Source organism: Cynocephalus volans, chromosome 2, assembly GCF_027409185.1.
Source record: "Cynocephalus volans isolate mCynVol1 chromosome 2, mCynVol1.pri, whole genome shotgun sequence".
Taxonomy (NCBI): Eukaryota; Metazoa; Chordata; class Mammalia; order Dermoptera; family Cynocephalidae; genus Cynocephalus; species Cynocephalus volans.
In genome coordinates, this window is record NC_084461.1 from 39,058,519 (window position 1) to 39,076,989 (window position 18,471).

An 18,471-nucleotide genomic window follows, 5' to 3' on the forward strand; every position below is an offset into this window, starting at 1 on the left:
GTGCGACGGTGACGTTTACACGGAGCACGTCCAGCTTTAGCGACGTCTTCGTGTAGGAAACCGGCATTGATTCCCCGCCGCGGTTTCTAACCTTAACTCCGAGTCCCGCGGTGCGTGTGGTTCTTAGTCACGGAAGTTTGTCTTCACACTCGAGGAGTCCCCCGTCACTTATGCTGGTGACTTTTAAACTCCCCTCGAGGTCAGGATGTGCAGGCCCACGTGTCTCCCGAACTGTCGTTTGGACAAATCCGGCGAACGTGATGTTTTGTCATTTGGGTGCACGGGAAGGTGTTCCACCTGCCCCTCTTAGTGGCGGCTCCTGTTCCCTCCCCCGCCCTTTTCCCCGTTGTGATCTTCAGCCCTAATGACATCGATCTTCTGATCATCGTTGGCTAATAGGCCCTCCCCCCAGAAAAGTAAAATGGCGGTAAAGACCCAGATACACAAAACGGCGCCTGAGAAAGTTTCCCGGAAACCCCTACGCAGAAGAGTCCCCGAGCCGCCACTCAACTTCCCCCGCGCGCGCGATTTTGCAGCCAATGAGAAGGTCCCAGCTCAGCTTCAACCCCGCTCGCTCCCCGCCCCTTCCTCCTTAGCCAGTAGGAACCGTCCAGCTCAGCCTAACTGGATATAAAAGGCCACCCCGAGTCCCCCTGCGGCTGCTCCCACGTTCCCGAGGGCACCCGCTTGTTCATCTTGCCTGCCTAATACACTTCGGTTGAGTCCCTGTCCCCTGGTGTGTCTTATTTTGCGCTCGGGCCAAGGTTTTAATTTTCAATCCTCGCAGCTGTCTGTGGAGTCACATCTCCCCAGTCCCGTGTCCACGTTTGACTGTCGTGGTTCACGTGGAGCCAGGTTTTGTGGACACTTGATGGAGCTCAGTGGACCCATCATTGCCGTCTTTCCTTAGACACTATTTCGTTCCTTAGGAAGACCTGCAATACCAAACGTTGTAATAAAAGCCATTTGTCCACGTTTTCTACGAGTCATTCATGGTTCCAGTCATGCAGTCCGCGGCCTCCCGAGCCCCGCAGACGCTTCGGAGTCTGCCCTGGGAGCCCGGGACCCGCTGCAGCAGCCACGTGGGGAGACTCTGCGGGGCAGGGCGGCCTGGTCTACTGGCCGGCGTCCCAGGAGAAGTTGTCCACGTCCCCTCGTCCGGAGCTCGGCGTCCACGCAGGAGTCGCGTTGGGAGTGTGTGTGACCCCGAAGGGGGTCGGCGGGCAGGTGTGCAGGCCGAGAAACGCGATGCGAGGTGGGGGAGGCTGGGCGGGGCGGTCGGGCCGCCTCTCACCGGGAGATCCAGCTCCTCCTGCTGACGTTCGCTCCGGCTCTGGGGCTCCCCCTGGCGACCGCTTTCGTGTCGTTCTCGTGTTCGGAGCCTCGGTGGGGGGAGGACAGCGAAGGCACCGGACGTGGCCCCAGTGCCAGAGGAACAGTCCCAGGAGGCTTCAGCACTAGCAGGACTGTCCTGGGTGCACCAGGGCATCCTCGCGTGCTCGGCCTCCTCGGAGATTAAACGTGCAGGGATGGGGGTGGCGAGACTGTCGCTGCGCTCCCGGGCTCACGCGAGGTGTGCGGGTGTGTCCGTGCGGGTCAACCGGCACGCTCCGGGCGTTTCCGTCCGCGGGCACCGACCGGGGACGAGGCAAGTGAAAGGGAGAGGGTGTCCTGCGGCCGTACGCGGTCCCTCTGGTGGCCCAGACGTCGCCTTCAACTTTTCCTTTCATTTTACCGACTCGGCCTCCGGAGGTGGGGACCGGCCTCGAACGCAAAAGGAGCAGGGAGGGGATGCAGGGCTCGACCGGGGTCCGCGTGCACCCGGTCGTCCAGGCGGCTGCCGGGAGATTTTCACCAAGTCTCAGTCCTGAGCCCGCACACACGCCTAAGCCTGCGGATGGCGGGAGGGCTACGTTTACCTTATAAAACGTAAGGGATGTGACACGAGAGTAAATGAAAACAAACGACGCATACATCAGAAAACACAACAGGAAGAAAAACAGTAAGAAACCAATTGTACTTTAAAATCAATTTGGGAAAATTCTAAAATCATAAATTACAATTCTGAAAGCTCGAAAGCGTACAAAGACAATTATTAGGATCACATTTTGAAATGAAGATGAATGCCTAGAAAACTTGCAAGTGGTAAGAGACCTGGAAAACTCAAGGAGGAAACAGTCCGGAGAATAGGCAAGGAACACGGAACGTCCGTTTTAATGCACTTTTATTTGCCACGTGGACACGTTTTGAAAATGAGAATCTTCTTCAGATAGGAAGATCCCAAAAGGCTCCTGCTGCTGCTAATAGTCTCTAGTGCCAAAGATGAAAGGGCAGCACCCCCATGACATCATGGAGACGAGGGCGCCAGCAATGTGACGAATCCACTCCAGACCTCCTGCCAGAAGTGCGTGGCTGCTCCACCGGTAGGGGGCGGGAGGTCGGCGACACTCCACAAGGGGCACGCTGTCAGAGGCCCCGGGGTCCTGCTGTGTGTCCCCAGGGTGGGGCGTGCCTGCCCAAGGAGGCTGCTGGATGGCCTGTCTGTCGACTTCCTCTACACGGTCCACCGCTCCTATCGGACCTCCTGGCTTGTCGTGTGTCCCAGTCCGAGGAAACGCAGTGGGCTGGGCTCTGCTGGTTTCCGAAGTGCTCCGGACCGTGGGACCGAGCCCGTCTGGCAGGCCGACCCAGCGAAGGCGCCAAGGACTGGAAAGCAGATTCCCACAGCCATCACCGCTGTCGCACGAGAGCTCTACTAGAACAGGGTACACGGGGACAGGCCACGGACCGCGATCTTCTGAGCTCAGGATCGTCGGAGGCTGGGACTCTGACGTCACCTCTGGGCAATCCCAATCCTGCTTCAGACAGCCGGGGAAGTGCCGCTCCATGGCTTCAGCCTCAGACCAGCAGGACGCTGCGAGCGGGGGCGCTGATGGACCAGGCACAATGGTCAGCAGGACACCAGCCTCGCTATTTATGCTCTCCAGGGCTCGGGGCGGAGCCGAGGCAAAGATGACAGACCAAGGGAAAACGAAAGTTTGAGAGACTCCGTAAGACCCAGACATTTCGAATAGAAAAACGTAGCTGAGAAATCAAACGGAAATGAAATAAATGTACAACAACAGCAAGTTCTGAGAACCAGCCATACAGACTCCGCAAAACGGAGTTTTTTCCATATGCTACGATTAAGAGACCGCTGAGAACTAAGCTGGTACGTGTAACGCTTCGGCTCCATTTTCTCAGGCCAGAAGAACCATTTAAAACGCTCCCAAGTACCCGACCGTCCATGGACTTCTAGGTGAGTCAGAAATCACGTCCGCGTGGGTCGCGCTGCGCGCCGAGCGTCCCTCTGTCCCGTGGTCGAAACCCTTCCCGCGGCACCGCGCGCTCAGGGTACGGTCCGCGACTCCAGAGAGGCACTTGGGAACAGTTCCTGCCAGCGTCTGCGGCAAACGGACACCCTAAGGCAACGTGAAAGACAGGGCGCACCCTCATTGTCTGTTTTATGGCCACTCGAACCGGTCCCCGTCTCCACATGTGGATTTGGACAAAATTTCTGACGGACACGCGCGCGGACCCGCGGCCCGGCGTGAACGGTTTCCCAGCCCCACCACATCCTCAGCGGACGCGTCATATATGACTCCAGAGGGCATCGTGGTAACAGCTGTGGCGGGCTACAGAAAAAACAGAAAGACCGTGTACGCCGTTCACGGCCACACACACACCGAAAACAATACGGAATCGGGAACGGCACGTTGGAAAAAACACCGGCAGGCGCCCGCTAATGCGAATGGAAAAACGGCACTAGCGGGCCGAGGACGGAAACGTGTGCCGGGAGGGGCGCTGGCCCCAGACCAAAACGGAGCACGCCACATACTGCGAATGGAAAAACGACACTAGCGCGCCTCGGGCTGAAAAGTGTGCCGCGAGGGGCGCTGGCCCCAGACCAAAACGGAAGACGCCCCATAGTACGAATGGAAAAACGGCACTAGCGGGCCTCGGAGGGAAAAGTGTGCCGGGAGGGGCGCTGGCCCCAGACCAAAACGGAGCACGCCACATACTGCGAATGGAAAAGCGGCACTAGCGGGCCGAGGATGGAAAAGTGTGCCGGGAGGGGCGATGGCCCCAGACCAAAACGGAAGACGCCCCATAGCGCGAATGGAAAAACGGAACTAGCGGGCCTCGGAGGGAAAAGTGTGCCGAGAGGGGCGCTGGCCCCAGACCAAAACGGAGCACGCCACATACTGCGAATGGAAAAGCGGCACTAGCGGGCCGAGGATGGAAAAGTGTGCCGGGAGGGGCGATGGCCCCAGACCAAAACGGAAGACGCCCCATAGCGCGAATGGAAAAACGGAACTAGCGGGCCTCGGAGGGAAAAGTGTGCCGGGAGGGGCGCTGGCCCCAGACCAAAACGGAGCACGCCACATACTGCGAATGGAAAAACGGCACTAGCGGGCCGAGGATGGAAAAGTGTGCCGGGAGGGGCGATGGCCCCAGACCAAAACGGAAGACGCCCCATAGCGCGAATGGAAAAACGGAACTAGCGGGCCTCGGAGGGAAAAGTGTGCCGGGAGGGGCGCTGGCCCGACCAAAACGGAGCACGCCACATCCTGCGAAGGGAAAAACGGAACTAGCGGGCCGAGGATGGAAAAGTGTGCCGGGAGGGGCGCTGGCCCCAGACCAAAACGGAAGACACCCCATAGTACGAATGGAAAAAAGGCACTAGCGCGCCTCGGGCTGAAAAGTGTGCCGGGAGGGGCGCTGGCCCCAGACCAAAACGGAGCACGCCACATACTGCGAATGGAAAAACGGCACTAGAGCGCCTCGGGTGGAAAAGTGTGCCGGGAGGGGCGCTGGCCCCAGACCAAAACGGAAGACGCCCCATAGTGCGAATGGAAAAACGGCACTAGCGCGCCTCGGGTGGAAAAGTGTGCCGGGAGGTGCACTGGCCCCAGACCAAAACGGAAGACGCCCCATAGTGCGAATGGAAAAACGGAAATACCGGGCCTCGGAGGGAAAAGTGTGCCGGGAGGGGCGCTGGCCCGACCAAAACGGAGCACGCCACATCCTGCGAATGGAAAAACGACACTAGCGGGCCTAGGATGGAAAAGTGTGCCGGGAGGGGCGCTGGCCCCAGACCAAAACGGAAGACGCCCCATAGTGCGAATGGAAAAACGGCACTAGCGCGCCTCGGGCGGAAAAGTGTGCCGAGAGGGGTGCTGGCCCCAGACCAAAACAGAAGACGCCCCATAGTGCGAATGGAAAAACGGCACTAGCGGGCCTCGGAGGGAAAAGTGAGCCGCGAGGGGCGCTGGCTCCAGACCAAAACGGAGCACGCCACATCCTGCGAATGGAAAAACGGAACTAGCGGGCCGAGGATGGAAAAGTGTGCCGGGAGGGACGCTGGCCCCAGACTAAAACGTAACCCGCCCCATACTGCGAATGGAAAAACGGCAACTCCGTATTTCCTTTAGGAAATGGGTGTTTAGTGTCAGTTTGGCAAAAAGGGGCGAGGGGAAGGCTCAAGCCCTGGAAAGTTCTCCCGCGGTGCATCCAAGCACTTTTCTTTTAAGGCACGTTTGATGGGTCGCAGAGCTGCTGGTTTCCTCGTGCGGACTGTGTCTCACACTCAGTGTCGCTCATTTCTCCCGGCAGACGGAAAGTCCGTGGCAGGAATACCGATTGCTCCAAAGGGCCCTTTGCCTTGGCACCAGCACTGCCCTTGGCCGGGTGCCAGCGCCGCTCGATTCTCCAATGGGCGGGTCCCGCGCGCAGCGGCCACAGGCGAACCGCGCCGGGGGACTTGCCTTGGCCCTGTGCCAGGAGCGCCCGGCGCAGCTGGTGCCGTTCGCGATCGCCACGATGGGTTCCCCGAGTCGGGTGTTTCTCGGTACCTGCACCGCTCTATGCTCCCTGCTGACCCAGGCTGGTCCCGGCTCCGTTAGGGGCTCCGCGAAGGCGTTTTGTCAGCCGTGGGTACAATAGGGGCACGGGCCGTTGTTTTTGGTTGCAGTTTCTAGTCCAGCTGGACTAGCGGTTTGTAGGTCGCTGCACGCAGGTTGAGACCGCTGCATGTGGAGCGGTGACAGCGCCGCTCTGTCGCATTCCCGGGGTTGCGTTCAAACGGCCTTTTCAAGCGGCAGCAACCACTACTTGGGGACGCGTTCTTCAGTGGCCGCTCTGTCCCTTGCACCCTGTCCTCGGCTCCTCATCAGCACTTTGCGATCAGCGTCGACTTGACAGTTTTCTGGCTGCGTCCATCGCTGGTTGTGGCAAGAGCAAAGTTCCGCGGTCCCTCCATGCGGTTGCTTTCTCAGTCCTAGGACCCCTAGTGCCGTTTTGACATTTGCAGAACCTGGTTTGTTCCGTTTTGGTCTAGGGCCAGCATCCCAAACCGGCACACTTCTCTGTCATCGCACGTATGTACACCGAGTCTCTCACTGTTCCTGAGTGTCTCGATTTTCTCCGACTCTGCCCAAACGGGTGTGCGTTGTTAGCGATACCGCTAGTGGCCGCCACTTGCAGGATCCCTGTACTTTCGTTTTCCCGGAATCCCGTCGTCTCCGCGACCGCACATCCCGCTGTTGGGCGTCCACATTGGCGCATCGGCAGCACCACGGATCGCACCGATCTGGCCGTTCCGAACCTGCAGCTCCAGACTCCCCGGGTGCGCTGAGCACCGTGTTCCTGGGGGGCAGCACCGCTGCGAGGGTCGCCCCGCCGCTTCTCGGGAGCGTTGGGCATAGAGCTGAGCCAGCCAGATGGCACTTTTTCTTTCCCTGCGTCCACAGCCATCCGGATCGTCTCTGTCTTGTCCTGACAAACGAGTCTTGTTGCCTGTGCGGGTCGCGTCTCTGTCGCAGGACCCCGCGCTCTCACCGAGTTTCGGAGTCTACCTCCCAGCACGTTTTCATTTCGCCCTGCCTGCGATGTCTTCTTAGTCTCAGGAAGTCACCGCTTAACCCTAACGAGTCAGGGACTGGCCGTGCGACGGTGACGTTTACACGGAGCACGTCCAGCTTTAGCGACGTCTTCGTGTAGGAAACCGGCATTGATTCCCCGCCGCGGTTTCTAACCTTAACTCCGAGTCCCGCGGTGCGTGTGGTTCTTAGTCACGGAAGTTTGTCTTCACACTCGAGGAGTCCCCCGTCACTTATGCTGGTGACTTTTAAACTCCCCTCGAGGTCAGGATGTGCAGGCCCACGTGTCTCCCGAACTGTCGTTTGGACAAATCCGGCGAACGTGATGTTTTGTCATTTGGGTGCACGGGAAGGTGTTCCACCTGCCCCTCTTAGTGGCGGCTCCTGTTCCCTCCCCCGCCCTTTTCCCCGTTGTGATCTTCAGCCCTAATGACATCGATCTTCTGATCATCGTTGGCTAATAGGCCCTCCCCCCAGAAAAGTAAAATGGCGGTAAAGACCCAGATACACAAAACGGCGCCTGAGAAAGTTTCCCGGAAACCCCCACGCAGAAGAGTCCCCGAGCCGCCACTCAACTTCCCCCGCGCGCGCGATTTTGCAGCCAATGAGAAGGTCCCAGCTCAGCTTCAACCCCGCTCGCTCCCCGCCCCTTCCTCCTTAGCCAGTAGGAACCGTCCAGCTCAGCCTAACTGGATATAAAAGGCCACCCCGAGTCCCCCTGCGGCTGCTCCCACGTTCCCGAGGGCACCCGCTTGTTCATCTTGCCTGCCTAATACACTTCGGTTGAGTCCCTGTCCCCTGGTGTGTCTTATTTTGCGCTCGGGCCAAGGTTTTAATTTTCAATCCTCGCAGCTGTCTGTGGAGTCACATCTCCCCAGTCCCGTGTCCACGTTTGACTGTCGTGGTTCACGTGGAGCCAGGTTTTGTGGACACTTGATGGAGCTCAGTGGACCCATCATTGCCGTCTTTCCTTAGACACTATTTCGTTCCTTAGGAAGACCTGCAATACCAAACGTTGTAATAAAAGCCATTTGTCCACGTTTTCTACGAGTCATTCATGGTTCCAGTCATGCAGTCCGCGGCCTCCCGAGCCCCGCAGACGCTTCGGAGTCTGCCCTGGGAGCCCGGGACCCGCTGCAGCAGCCACGTGGGGAGACTCTGCGGGGCAGGGCGGCCTGGTCTACTGGCCGGCGTCCCAGGAGAAGTTGTCCACGTCCCCTCGTCCGGAGCTCGGCGTCCACGCAGGAGTCGCGTTGGGAGTGTGTGTGACCCCGAAGGGGGTCGGCGGGCAGGTGTGCAGGCCGAGAAACGCGATGCGAGGTGGGGGAGGCTGGGCGGGGCGGTCGGGCCGCCTCTCACCGGGAGATCCAGCTCCTCCTGCTGACGTTCGCTCCGGCTCTGGGGCTCCCCCTGGCGACCGCTTTCGTGTCGTTCTCGTGTTCGGAGCCTCGGTGGGGGGAGGACAGCGAAGGCACCGGACGTGGCCCCAGTGCCAGAGGAACAGTCCCAGGAGGCTTCAGCACTAGCAGGACTGTCCTGGGTGCACCAGGGCATCCTCGCGTGCTCGGCCTCCTCGGAGATTAAACGTGCAGGGATGGGGGTGGCGAGACTGTCGCTGCGCTCCCGGGCTCACGCGAGGTGTGCGGGTGTGTCCGTGCGGGTCAACCGGCACGCTCCGGGCGTTTCCGTCCGTGGGCACCGACCGGGGACGAGGCAAGTGAAAGGGAGAGGGTGTCCTGCGGCCGTACGCGGTCCCTCTGGTGGCCCAGACGTCGCCTTCAACTTTTCCTTTCATTTTACCGACTCGGCCTCCGGAGGTGGGGACCGGCCTCGAACGCAAAAGGAGCAGGGAGGGGATGCAGGGCTCGACCGGGGTCCGCGTGCACCCGGTCGTCCAGGCGGCTGCCGGGAGATTTTCACCAAGTCTCAGTCCTGAGCCCGCACACACGCCTAAGCCTGCGGATGGCGGGAGGGCTACGTTTACCTTATAAAACGTAAGGGATGTGACACGAGAGTAAATGAAAACAAACGACGCATACATCAGAAAACACAACAGGAAGAAAAACAGTAAGAAACCAATTGTACTTTAAAATCAATTTGGGAAAATTCTAAAATCATAAATTACAATTCTGAAAGCTCGAAAGCGTACAAAGACAATTATTAGGATCACATTTTGAAATGAAGATGAATGCCTAGAAAACTTGCAAGTGGTAAGAGACCTGGAAAACTCAAGGAGGAAACAGTCCGGAGAATAGGCAAGGAACACGGAACGTCCGTTTTAATGCACTTTTATTTGCCACGTGGACACGTTTTGAAAATGAGAATCTTCTTCAGATAGGAAGATCCCAAAAGGCTCCTGCTGCTGCTAATAGTCTCTAGTGCCAAAGATGAAAGGGCAGCACCCCCATGACATCATGGAGACGAGGGCGCCAGCAATGTGACGAATCCACTCCAGACCTCCTGCCAGAAGTGCGTGGCTGCTCCACCGGTAGGGGGCGGGAGGTCGGCGACACTCCACAAGGGGCACGCTGTCAGAGGCCCCGGGGTCCTGCTGTGTGTCCCCAGGGTGGGGCGTGCCTGCCCAAGGAGGCTGCTGGATGGCCTGTCTGTCGACTTCCTCTACACGGTCCACCGCTCCTATCGGACCTCCTGGCTTGTCGTGTGTCCCAGTCCGAGGAAACGCAGTGGGCTGGGCTCTGCTGGTTTCCGAAGTGCTCCGGACCGTGGGACCGAGCCCGTCTGGCAGGCCGACCCAGCGAAGGCGCCAAGGACTGGAAAGCAGATTCCCACAGCCATCACCGCTGTCGCACGAGAGCTCTACTAGAACAGGGTACACGGGGACAGGCCACGGACCGCGATCTTCTGAGCTCAGGATCGTCGGAGGCTGGGACTCTGACGTCACCTCTGGGCAATCCCAATCCTGCTTCAGACAGCCGGGGAAGTGCCGCTCCATGGCTTCAGCCTCAGACCAGCAGGACGCTGCGAGCGGGGGCGCTGATGGACCAGGCACAATGGTCAGCAGGACACCAGCCTCGCTATTTATGCTCTCCAGGGCTCGGGGCGGAGCCGAGGCAAAGATGACAGACCAAGGGAAAACGAAAGTTTGAGAGACTCCGTAAGACCCAGACATTTCGAATAGAAAAACGTAGCTGAGAAATCAAACGGAAATGAAATAAATGTACAACAACAGCAAGTTCTGAGAACCAGCCATACAGACTCCGCAAAACGGAGTTTTTTCCATATGCTACGATTAAGAGACCGCTGAGAACTAAGCTGGTACGTGTAACGCTTCGGCTCCATTTTCTCAGGCCAGAAGAACCATTTAAAACGCTCCCAAGTACCCGACCGTCCATGGACTTCTAGGTGAGTCAGAAATCACGTCCGCGTGGGTCGCGCTGCGCGCCGAGCGTCCCTCTGTCCCGTGGTCGAAACCCTTCCCGCGGCACCGCGCGCTCAGGGTACGGTCCGCGACTCCAGAGAGGCACTTGGGAACAGTTCCTGCCAGCGTCTGCGGCAAACGGACACCCTAAGGCAACGTGAAAGACAGGGCGCACCCTCATTGTCTGTTTTATGGCCACTCGAACCGGTCCCCGTCTCCACATGTGGATTTGGACAAAATTTCTGACGGACACGCGCGCGGACCCGCGGCCCGGCGTGAACGGTTTCCCAGCCCCACCACATCCTCAGCGGACGCGTCATATATGACTCCAGAGGGCATCGTGGTAACAGCTGTGGCGGGCTACAGAAAAAACAGAAAGACCGTGTACGCCGTTCACGGCCACACACACACCGAAAACAATACGGAATCGGGAACGGCACGTTGGAAAAAACACCGGCAGGCGCCCGCTAATGCGAATGGAAAAACGGCACTAGCGGGCCGAGGACGGAAACGTGTGCCGGGAGGGGCGCTGGCCCCAGACCAAAACGGAGCACGCCACATACTGCGAATGGAAAAACGGCACTAGCGCGCCTCGGGCTGAAAAGTGTGCCGCGAGGGGCGCTGGCCCCAGACCAAAACGGAAGACGCCCCATAGTGCGAATGGAAAAACGGAACTAGCGGGCCTCGGAGGGAAAAGTGTGCCTGTGCCGGGAGGGGCGCTGGCCCGACCAAAACGGAGCACGCCACATCCTGCGAATGGAAAAACGGAACTAGCGGGCCGAGGATGGAAAAGTGTGCCGGGAGGGGCGCTGGCCCCAGACCAAAAACGGAAGACGCCCCATAGTACGAATGGAAAAACGGCACTAGCGGGCCTCGGAGGGAAAAGTGTGCCGGGAGGGGCGCTGGCCCCAGACCAAAACGGAGCACGCCACATACTGCGAATGGAAAAACGGCACTAGCGGGCCGAGGATGGAAAAGTGTGCCGGGAGGGGCGATGGCCCCAGACCAAAACGGAAGACGCCCCATAGCGCGAATGGAAAAACGGAACTAGCGGGCCTCGGAGGGAAAAGTGTGCCGGGAGGGGCGCTGGCCCGACCAAAACGGAGCACGCCACATCATGCGAATGGAAAAACGACACTAGCGGGCCTAGGATGGAAAAGTGTGCCGGGAGGGGCGCTGGCCCCAGACCAAAACGGAAGACGCCCCATAGTGCGAATGGAAAAACGGCACTAGCGCGCCTCGGGCGGAAAAGTGTGCCCAGAGGTGTGCTGGCCCCAGACCAAAACAGAAGACGCCCCATAGTGCGAATGGAAAAACGGCACTAGCGGGCCTCGGAGGGAAAAGTGTGCCGGGAGGGGCGCTGGCCCGACCAAAACGGAGCACGCCACATCCTGCGAATGGAAAAACGGAACTAGCTGGCCGAGGATGGAAATGTGTGCCGGGAGGGACGCTGGCCCCAGACTAAAACGTAACCCGCCCCATACTGCGAATGGAAAAAACGGCAACTCCGTATTTCCTTTAGGAAATGGGTGTTTAGTGTCAGTTTGGCAAAAAGGGGCGAGGGGAAGGCTCAAGCCCTGGAAAGTTCTCCCGCGGTGCATCCAAGCACTTTTCTTTTAAGGCACGTTTGATGGGTCGCAGAGCTGCTGGTTTCCTCGTGCGGACTGTGTCTCACACTCAGTGTCGCTCATTTCTCCCGGCAGACGGAAAGTCCGTGGCAGGAATACCGATTGCTCCAAAGGGCCCTTTGCCTTGGCACCAGCACTGCCCTTGGCCGGGTGCCAGCGCCGCTCGATTCTCCAATGGGCGGGTCCCGCGCGCAGCGGCCACAGGCGAACCGCGCCGGGGGACTTGCCTTGGCCCTGTGCCAGGAGCGCCCGGCGCAGCTGGTGCCGTTCGCGATCGCCACGATGGGTTCCCCGAGTCGGGTGTTTCTCGGTACCTGCACCGCTCTATGCTCCCTGCTGACCCAGGCTGGTCCCGGCTCCGTTAGGGGCTCCGCGAAGGCGTTTTGTCAGCCGTGGGTACAATAGGGGCACGGGCCGTTGTTTTTGGTTGCAGTTTCTAGTCCAGCTGGACTAGCGGTTTGTAGGTCGCTGCACGCAGGTTGAGACCGCTGCATGTGGAGCGGTGACAGCGCCGCTCTGTCGCATTCCCGGGGTTGCGTTCAAACGGCCTTTTCAAGCGGCAGCAACCACTACTTGGGGACGCGTTCTTCAGTGGCCGCTCTGTCCCTTGCACCCTGTCCTCGGCTCCTCATCAGCACTTTGCGATCAGCGTCGACTTGACAGTTTTCTGGCTGCGTCCATCGCTGGTTGTGGCAAGAGCAAAGTTCCGCGGTCCCTCCATGCGGTTGCTTTCTCAGTCCTAGGACCCCTAGTGCCGTTTTGACATTTGCAGAACCTGGTTTGTTCCGTTTTGGTCTAGGGCCAGCATCCCAAACCGGCACACTTCTCTGTCATCGCACGTATGTACACCGAGTCTCTCACTGTTCCTGAGTGTCTCGATTTTCTCCGACTCTGCCCAAACGGGTGTGCGTTGTTAGCGATACCGCTAGTGGCCGCCACTTGCAGGATCCCTGTACTTTCGTTTTCCCGGAATCCCGTCGTCTCCGCGACCGCACATCCCGCTGTTGGGCGTCCACATTGGCGCATCGGCAGCACCACGGATCGCACCGATCTGGCCGTTCCGAACCTGCAGCTCCAGACTCCCCGGGTGCGCTGAGCACCGTGTTCCTGGGGGGCAGCACCGCTGCGAGGGTCGCCCCGCCGCTTCTCGGGAGCGTTGGGCATAGAGCTGAGCCAGCCAGGTGGCACTTTTTCTTTCCCTGCGTCCACAGCCATCCGGATCGTCTCTGTCTTGTCCTGACAAACGAGTCTCGTTGCCTGGGCGGGTCGCGTCTCTGTCGCAGGACCCCGCGCTCTCACCGAGTTTCGGAGTCTACCTCCCAGCACGTTTTCATTTCGCCCTGCCTGCGATGTCTTCTTAGTCTCAGGAAGTCACCGCTTAACCCTAACGAGTCAGGGACTGGCCGTGCGACGGTGACGTTTACACGGAGCACGTCCAGCTTTAGCGACGTCTTCGTGTAGGAAACCGGCATTGATTCCCCGCCGCGGTTTCTAACCTTAACTCCGAGTCCCGCGGTGCGTGTGGTTCTTAGTCACGGAAGTTTGTCTTCACACTCGAGGAGTCCCCCGTCACTTATGCTGGTGACTTTTAAACTCCCCTCGAGGTCAGGATGTGCAGGCCCACGTGTCTCCCGAACTGTCGTTTGGACAAATCCGGCGAACGTGATGTTTTGTCATTTGGGTGCACGGGAAGGTGTTCCACCTGCCCCTCTTAGTGGCGGCTCCTGTTCCCTCCCCCGCCCTTTTCCCCGTTGTGATCTTCAGCCCTAATGACATCGATCTTCTGATCATCGTTGGCTAATAGGCCCTCCCCCCAGAAAAGTAAAATGGCGGTAAAGACCCAGATACACAAAACGGCGCCTGAGAAAGTTTCCCGGAAACCCCTACGCAGAAGAGTCCCCGAGCCGCCACTCAACTTCCCCCGCGCGCGCGATTTTGCAGCCAATGAGAAGGTCCCAGCTCAGCTTCAACCCCGCTCGCTCCCCGCCCCTTCCTCCTTAGCCAGTAGGAACCGTCCAGCTCAGCCTAACTGGATATAAAAGGCCACCCCGAGTCCCCCTGCGGCTGCTCCCACGTTCCCGAGGGCACCCGCTTGTTCATCTTGCCTGCCTAATACACTTCGGTTGAGTCCCTGTCCCCTGGTGTGTCTTATTTTGCGCTCGGGCCAAGGTTTTAATTTTCAATCCTCGCAGCTGTCTGTGGAGTCACATCTCCCCAGTCCCGTGTCCACGTTTGACTGTCGTGGTTCACGTGGAGCCAGGTTTTGTGGACACTTGATGGAGCTCAGTGGACCCATCATTGCCGTCTTTCCTTAGACACTATTTCGTTCCTTAGGAAGACCTGCAATACCAAACGTTGTAATAAAAGCCATTTGTCCACGTTTTCTACGAGTCATTCATGGTTCCAGTCATGCAGTCCGCGGCCTCCCGAGCCCCGCAGACGCTTCGGAGTCTGCCCTGGGAGCCCGGGACCCGCTGCAGCAGCCACGTGGGGAGACTCTGCGGGGCAGGGCGGCCTGGTCTACTGGCCGGCGTCCCAGGAGAAGTTGTCCACGTCCCCTCGTCCGGAGCTCGGCGTCCACGCAGGAGTCGCGTTGGGAGTGTGTGTGACCCCGAAGGGGGTCGGCGGGCAGGTGTGCAGGCCGAGAAACGCGATGCGAGGTGGGGGAGGCTGGGCGGGGCGGTCGGGCCGCCTCTCACCGGGAGATCCAGCTCCTCCTGCTGACGTTCGCTCCGGCTCTGGGGCTCCCCCTGGCGACCGCTTTCGTGTCGTTCTCGTGTTCGGAGCCTCGGTGGGGGGAGGACAGCGAAGGCACCGGACGTGGCCCCAGTGCCAGAGGAACAGTCCCAGGAGGCTTCAGCACTAGCAGGACTGTCCTGGGTGCACCAGGGCATCCTCGCGTGCTCGGCCTCCTCGGAGATTAAACGTGCAGGGATGGGGGTGGCGAGACTGTCGCTGCGCTCCCGGGCTCACGCGAGGTGTGCGGGTGTGTCCGTGCGGGTCAACCGGCACGCTCCGGGCGTTTCCGTCCGCGGGCACCGACCGGGGACGAGGCAAGTGAAAGGGAGAGGGTGTCCTGCGGCCGTACGCGGTCCCTCTGGTGGCCCAGACGTCGCCTTCAACTTTTCCTTTCATTTTACCGACTCGGCCTCCGGAGGTGGGGACCGGCCTCGAACGCAAAAGGAGCAGGGAGGGGATGCAGGGCTCGACCGGGGTCCGCGTGCACCCGGTCGTCCAGGCGGCTGCCGGGAGATTTTCACCAAGTCTCAGTCCTGAGCCCGCACACACGCCTAAGCCTGCGGATGGCGGGAGGGCTACGTTTACCTTATAAAACGTAAGGGATGTGACACGAGAGTAAATGAAAACAAACGACGCATACATCAGAAAACACAACAGGAAGAAAAACAGTAAGAAACCAATTGTACTTTAAAATCAATTTGGGAAAATTCTAAAATCATAAATTACAATTCTGAAAGCTCGAAAGCGTACAAAGACAATTATTAGGATCACATTTTGAAATGAAGATGAATGCCTAGAAAACTTGCAAGTGGTAAGAGACCTGGAAAACTCAAGGAGGAAACAGTCCGGAGAATAGGCAAGGAACACGGAACGTCCGTTTTAATGCACTTTTATTTGCCACGTGGACACGTTTTGAAAATGAGAATCTTCTTCAGATAGGAAGATCCCAAAAGGCTCCTGCTGCTGCTAATAGTCTCTAGTGCCAAAGATGAAAGGGCAGCACCCCCATGACATCATGGAGACGAGGGCGCCAGCAATGTGACGAATCCACTCCAGACCTCCTGCCAGAAGTGCGTGGCTGCTCCACCGGTAGGGGGCGGGAGGTCGGCGACACTCCACAAGGGGCACGCTGTCAGAGGCCCCGGGGTCCTGCTGTGTGTCCCCAGGGTGGGGCGTGCCTGCCCAAGGAGGCTGCTGGATGGCCTGTCTGTCGACTTCCTCTACACGGTCCACCGCTCCTATCGGACCTCCTGGCTTGTCGTGTGTCCCAGTCCGAGGAAACGCAGTGGGCTGGGCTCTGCTGGTTTCCGAAGTGCTCCGGACCGTGGGACCGAGCCCGTCTGGCAGGCCGACCCAGCGAAGGCGCCAAGGACTGGAAAGCAGATTCCCACAGCCATCACCGCTGTCGCACGAGAGCTCTACTAGAACAGGGTACACGGGGACAGGCCACGGACCGCGATCTTCTGAGCTCAGGATCGTCGGAGGCTGGGACTCTGACGTCACCTCTGGGCAATCCCAATCCTGCTTCAGACAGCCGGGGAAGTGCCGCTCCATGGCTTCAGCCTCAGACCAGCAGGACGCTGCGAGCGGGGGCGCTGATGGACCAGGCACAATGGTCAGCAGGACACCAGCCTCGCTATTTATGCTCTCCAGGGCTCGGGGCGGAGCCGAGGCAAAGATGACAGACCAAGGGAAAACGAAAGTTTGAGAGACTCCGTAAGACCCAGACATTTCGAATAGAAAAACGTAGCTGAGAAATCAAACGGAAATGAAATAAATGTACAACAACAGCAAGTTCTGAGAACCAGCCATACAGACTCCGCAAAACGGAGTTTTTTCCATATGCTACGATTAAGAGACCGCTGAGAACTAAGCTGGTACGTGTAACGCTTCGGCTCCATTTTCTCAGGCCAGAAGAACCATTTAAAACGCTCCCAAGTACCCGACCGTCCATGGACTTCTAGGTGAGTCAGAAATCACGTCCGCGTGGGTCGCGCTGCGCGCCGAGCGTCCCTCTGTCCCGTGGTCGAAACCCTTCCCGCGGCACCGCGCGCTCAGGGTACGGTCCGCGACTCCAGAGAGGCACTTGGGAACAGTTCCTGCCAGCGTCTGCGGCAAACGGACACCCGAAGGCAACGTGAAAGACAGGGCGCACCCTCATTGTCTGTTTTATGGCCACTCGAACCGGTCCCCGTCTCCACATGTGGATTTGGACAAAATTCCTGCAGGGGCCTCTGGCGACGGACACGCGCGCGGACCCGCGGCCCGGCGTGAACGGCTTCCCAGCCCCACCACATCCTCAGCGGACGCGTCATATATGACTCCAGAGGGCATCGTGGTAACAGCTGTGGCGGGCTACAGAAAAAACAGAAAGACCGTGTACGCCGTTCACGGCCACACACACACCGAAAACAATACGGAATCGGGAACGGCACGTTGGAAAAAACACCGGCAGGCGCCCGCTAATGCGAATGGAAAAACGGCACTAGCGGGCCGAGGACGGAAACGTGTGCCGGGAGGGGCGCTGGCCCCAGACCAAACCGGAGCACGCCACATACTGCGAATGGGAAAACGGCAATAGCGGGCCTCGGATGGAAAAGTGTCCCGGGAGGGGCGCTGGCCCAAGACCAAAACGGAAGACACCCCATAGTACGACTGGAAAAACGGCACTAGCGCGCCTCGGGTGGAAAAGTGTGCCGGGAGGGGCGCTGGCCCCAGACCAAAACGGAAGACGCCCCATAGTGCGAATGGAAAAACGGCACTAGCGCGCCTCGGGCGGAAAAGTGTGCCGGGAGGGGCGCTGGCCCCAGACCAAAACGGAAGACGCCCCATAGTGCGAATGGAAAAACGGAACTAGCGGGCCTCGGAGGGAAAAGTGTGCCTGTGCCAGGAGGGGCGCTGGCCCGACCAAAACGGAGCACGCCACATCCTGCGAATGGAAAAACGGAACTAGCGGGCCGAGGATGGAAAAGTGTGCCGGGAGGGGCGCTGGCCCCAGACCAAAACGGAAGACGCCCCATAGTGCGAATGGAAAAACGGAACTAGCGGGCCTGGGAGGGAAAAGTGTGCCGCGAGGGGCGCTGGCCCCAGACCAAAACGGAGCACGCCACATCCTGCGAATGGAAAAACGGAACTAGCGGGCCTAGGATGGAAAAGTGTGCCGGGAGGGACGCTGGCCCCAGACCAAAACGTAACCCGCCCCATACTGCGAATGGAAAAACGGCAACTCCGTATTTCCTTTAGGAAATGGGTGTTTAGTGTCAGTTTGGCAAAAAGGGGCGAGGGGAAGGCTCAAGCCCTGGTAAGTTCTCCCGCGGTGCATCCAAGCACTTTTCTTTTAAGGCACGTTTGATGGGTCGCAGAGCCGCTGGTTTCCTCGTGCGGACTGTGTCTCACACTCAGTGTCGCTCATTTCTCCCGGCAGACGGAAAGTCCGTGGCAGGAATACCGATTGCTCCAAAGGGCCCTTTGCCTTGGCACCAGCACTGCCCTTGGCCGGGTGCCAGCGCCGCTCGATTCTCCAATGGGCGGGTCCCGCGCGCAGGGGCCACAGGCGAACCGCGCCGGGGGACTTGCCTTGGCCCTGTGCCAGGAGCGCCCGGCGCAGCTGGTGCCGTTCGCGATCGCCACGATGGGTTCCCCGAGTCGGGTGTTTCTCGGTACCTGCACCGCTCTATGCTCCCTGCTGACCCAGGCTGCTCCCGGCTCCGTTAGGGGCTCCGCGAAGGTGTTTTGTCAGCCGTGGGTACGATAGGGGCACGGGCCGTTGTTTTTGGTCGCAGTTTCTAGTCCAGCCGGACTAGCG

General features: G+C 59.2%; 3 protein-coding genes across 3 annotated transcripts; all 3 read right to left on the reverse strand.

Moving 5' to 3' along the window:
• Window positions 1–2,300: 2,300 nt before the first annotated feature.
• LOC134370465 (annexin-2 receptor-like) lies at window positions 2,301–3,065 on the reverse strand. The gene has a single exon (XM_063087574.1). It carries the CDS (start codon window positions 3,063–3,065, stop codon window positions 2,301–2,303), a length of 765 nt encoding a protein of 254 aa, XP_062943644.1.
• A 6,220-nt stretch (window positions 3,066–9,285) lies between these two features.
• LOC134370467 (annexin-2 receptor-like) lies at window positions 9,286–10,050 on the reverse strand. Its single transcript, XM_063087575.1, has one exon. The coding sequence runs from the start codon at window positions 10,048–10,050 to the stop codon at window positions 9,286–9,288; it is 765 nt and encodes a 254-aa protein (XP_062943645.1).
• Window positions 10,051–15,632: 5,582 nt separating this feature from the next.
• Window positions 15,633–16,397, reverse strand: LOC134370468 (annexin-2 receptor-like). The gene has a single exon (XM_063087576.1). The coding sequence runs from the start codon at window positions 16,395–16,397 to the stop codon at window positions 15,633–15,635; it is 765 nt and encodes a 254-aa protein (XP_062943646.1).
• Between the last annotated feature and the right edge of the window lie 2,074 nt (window positions 16,398–18,471).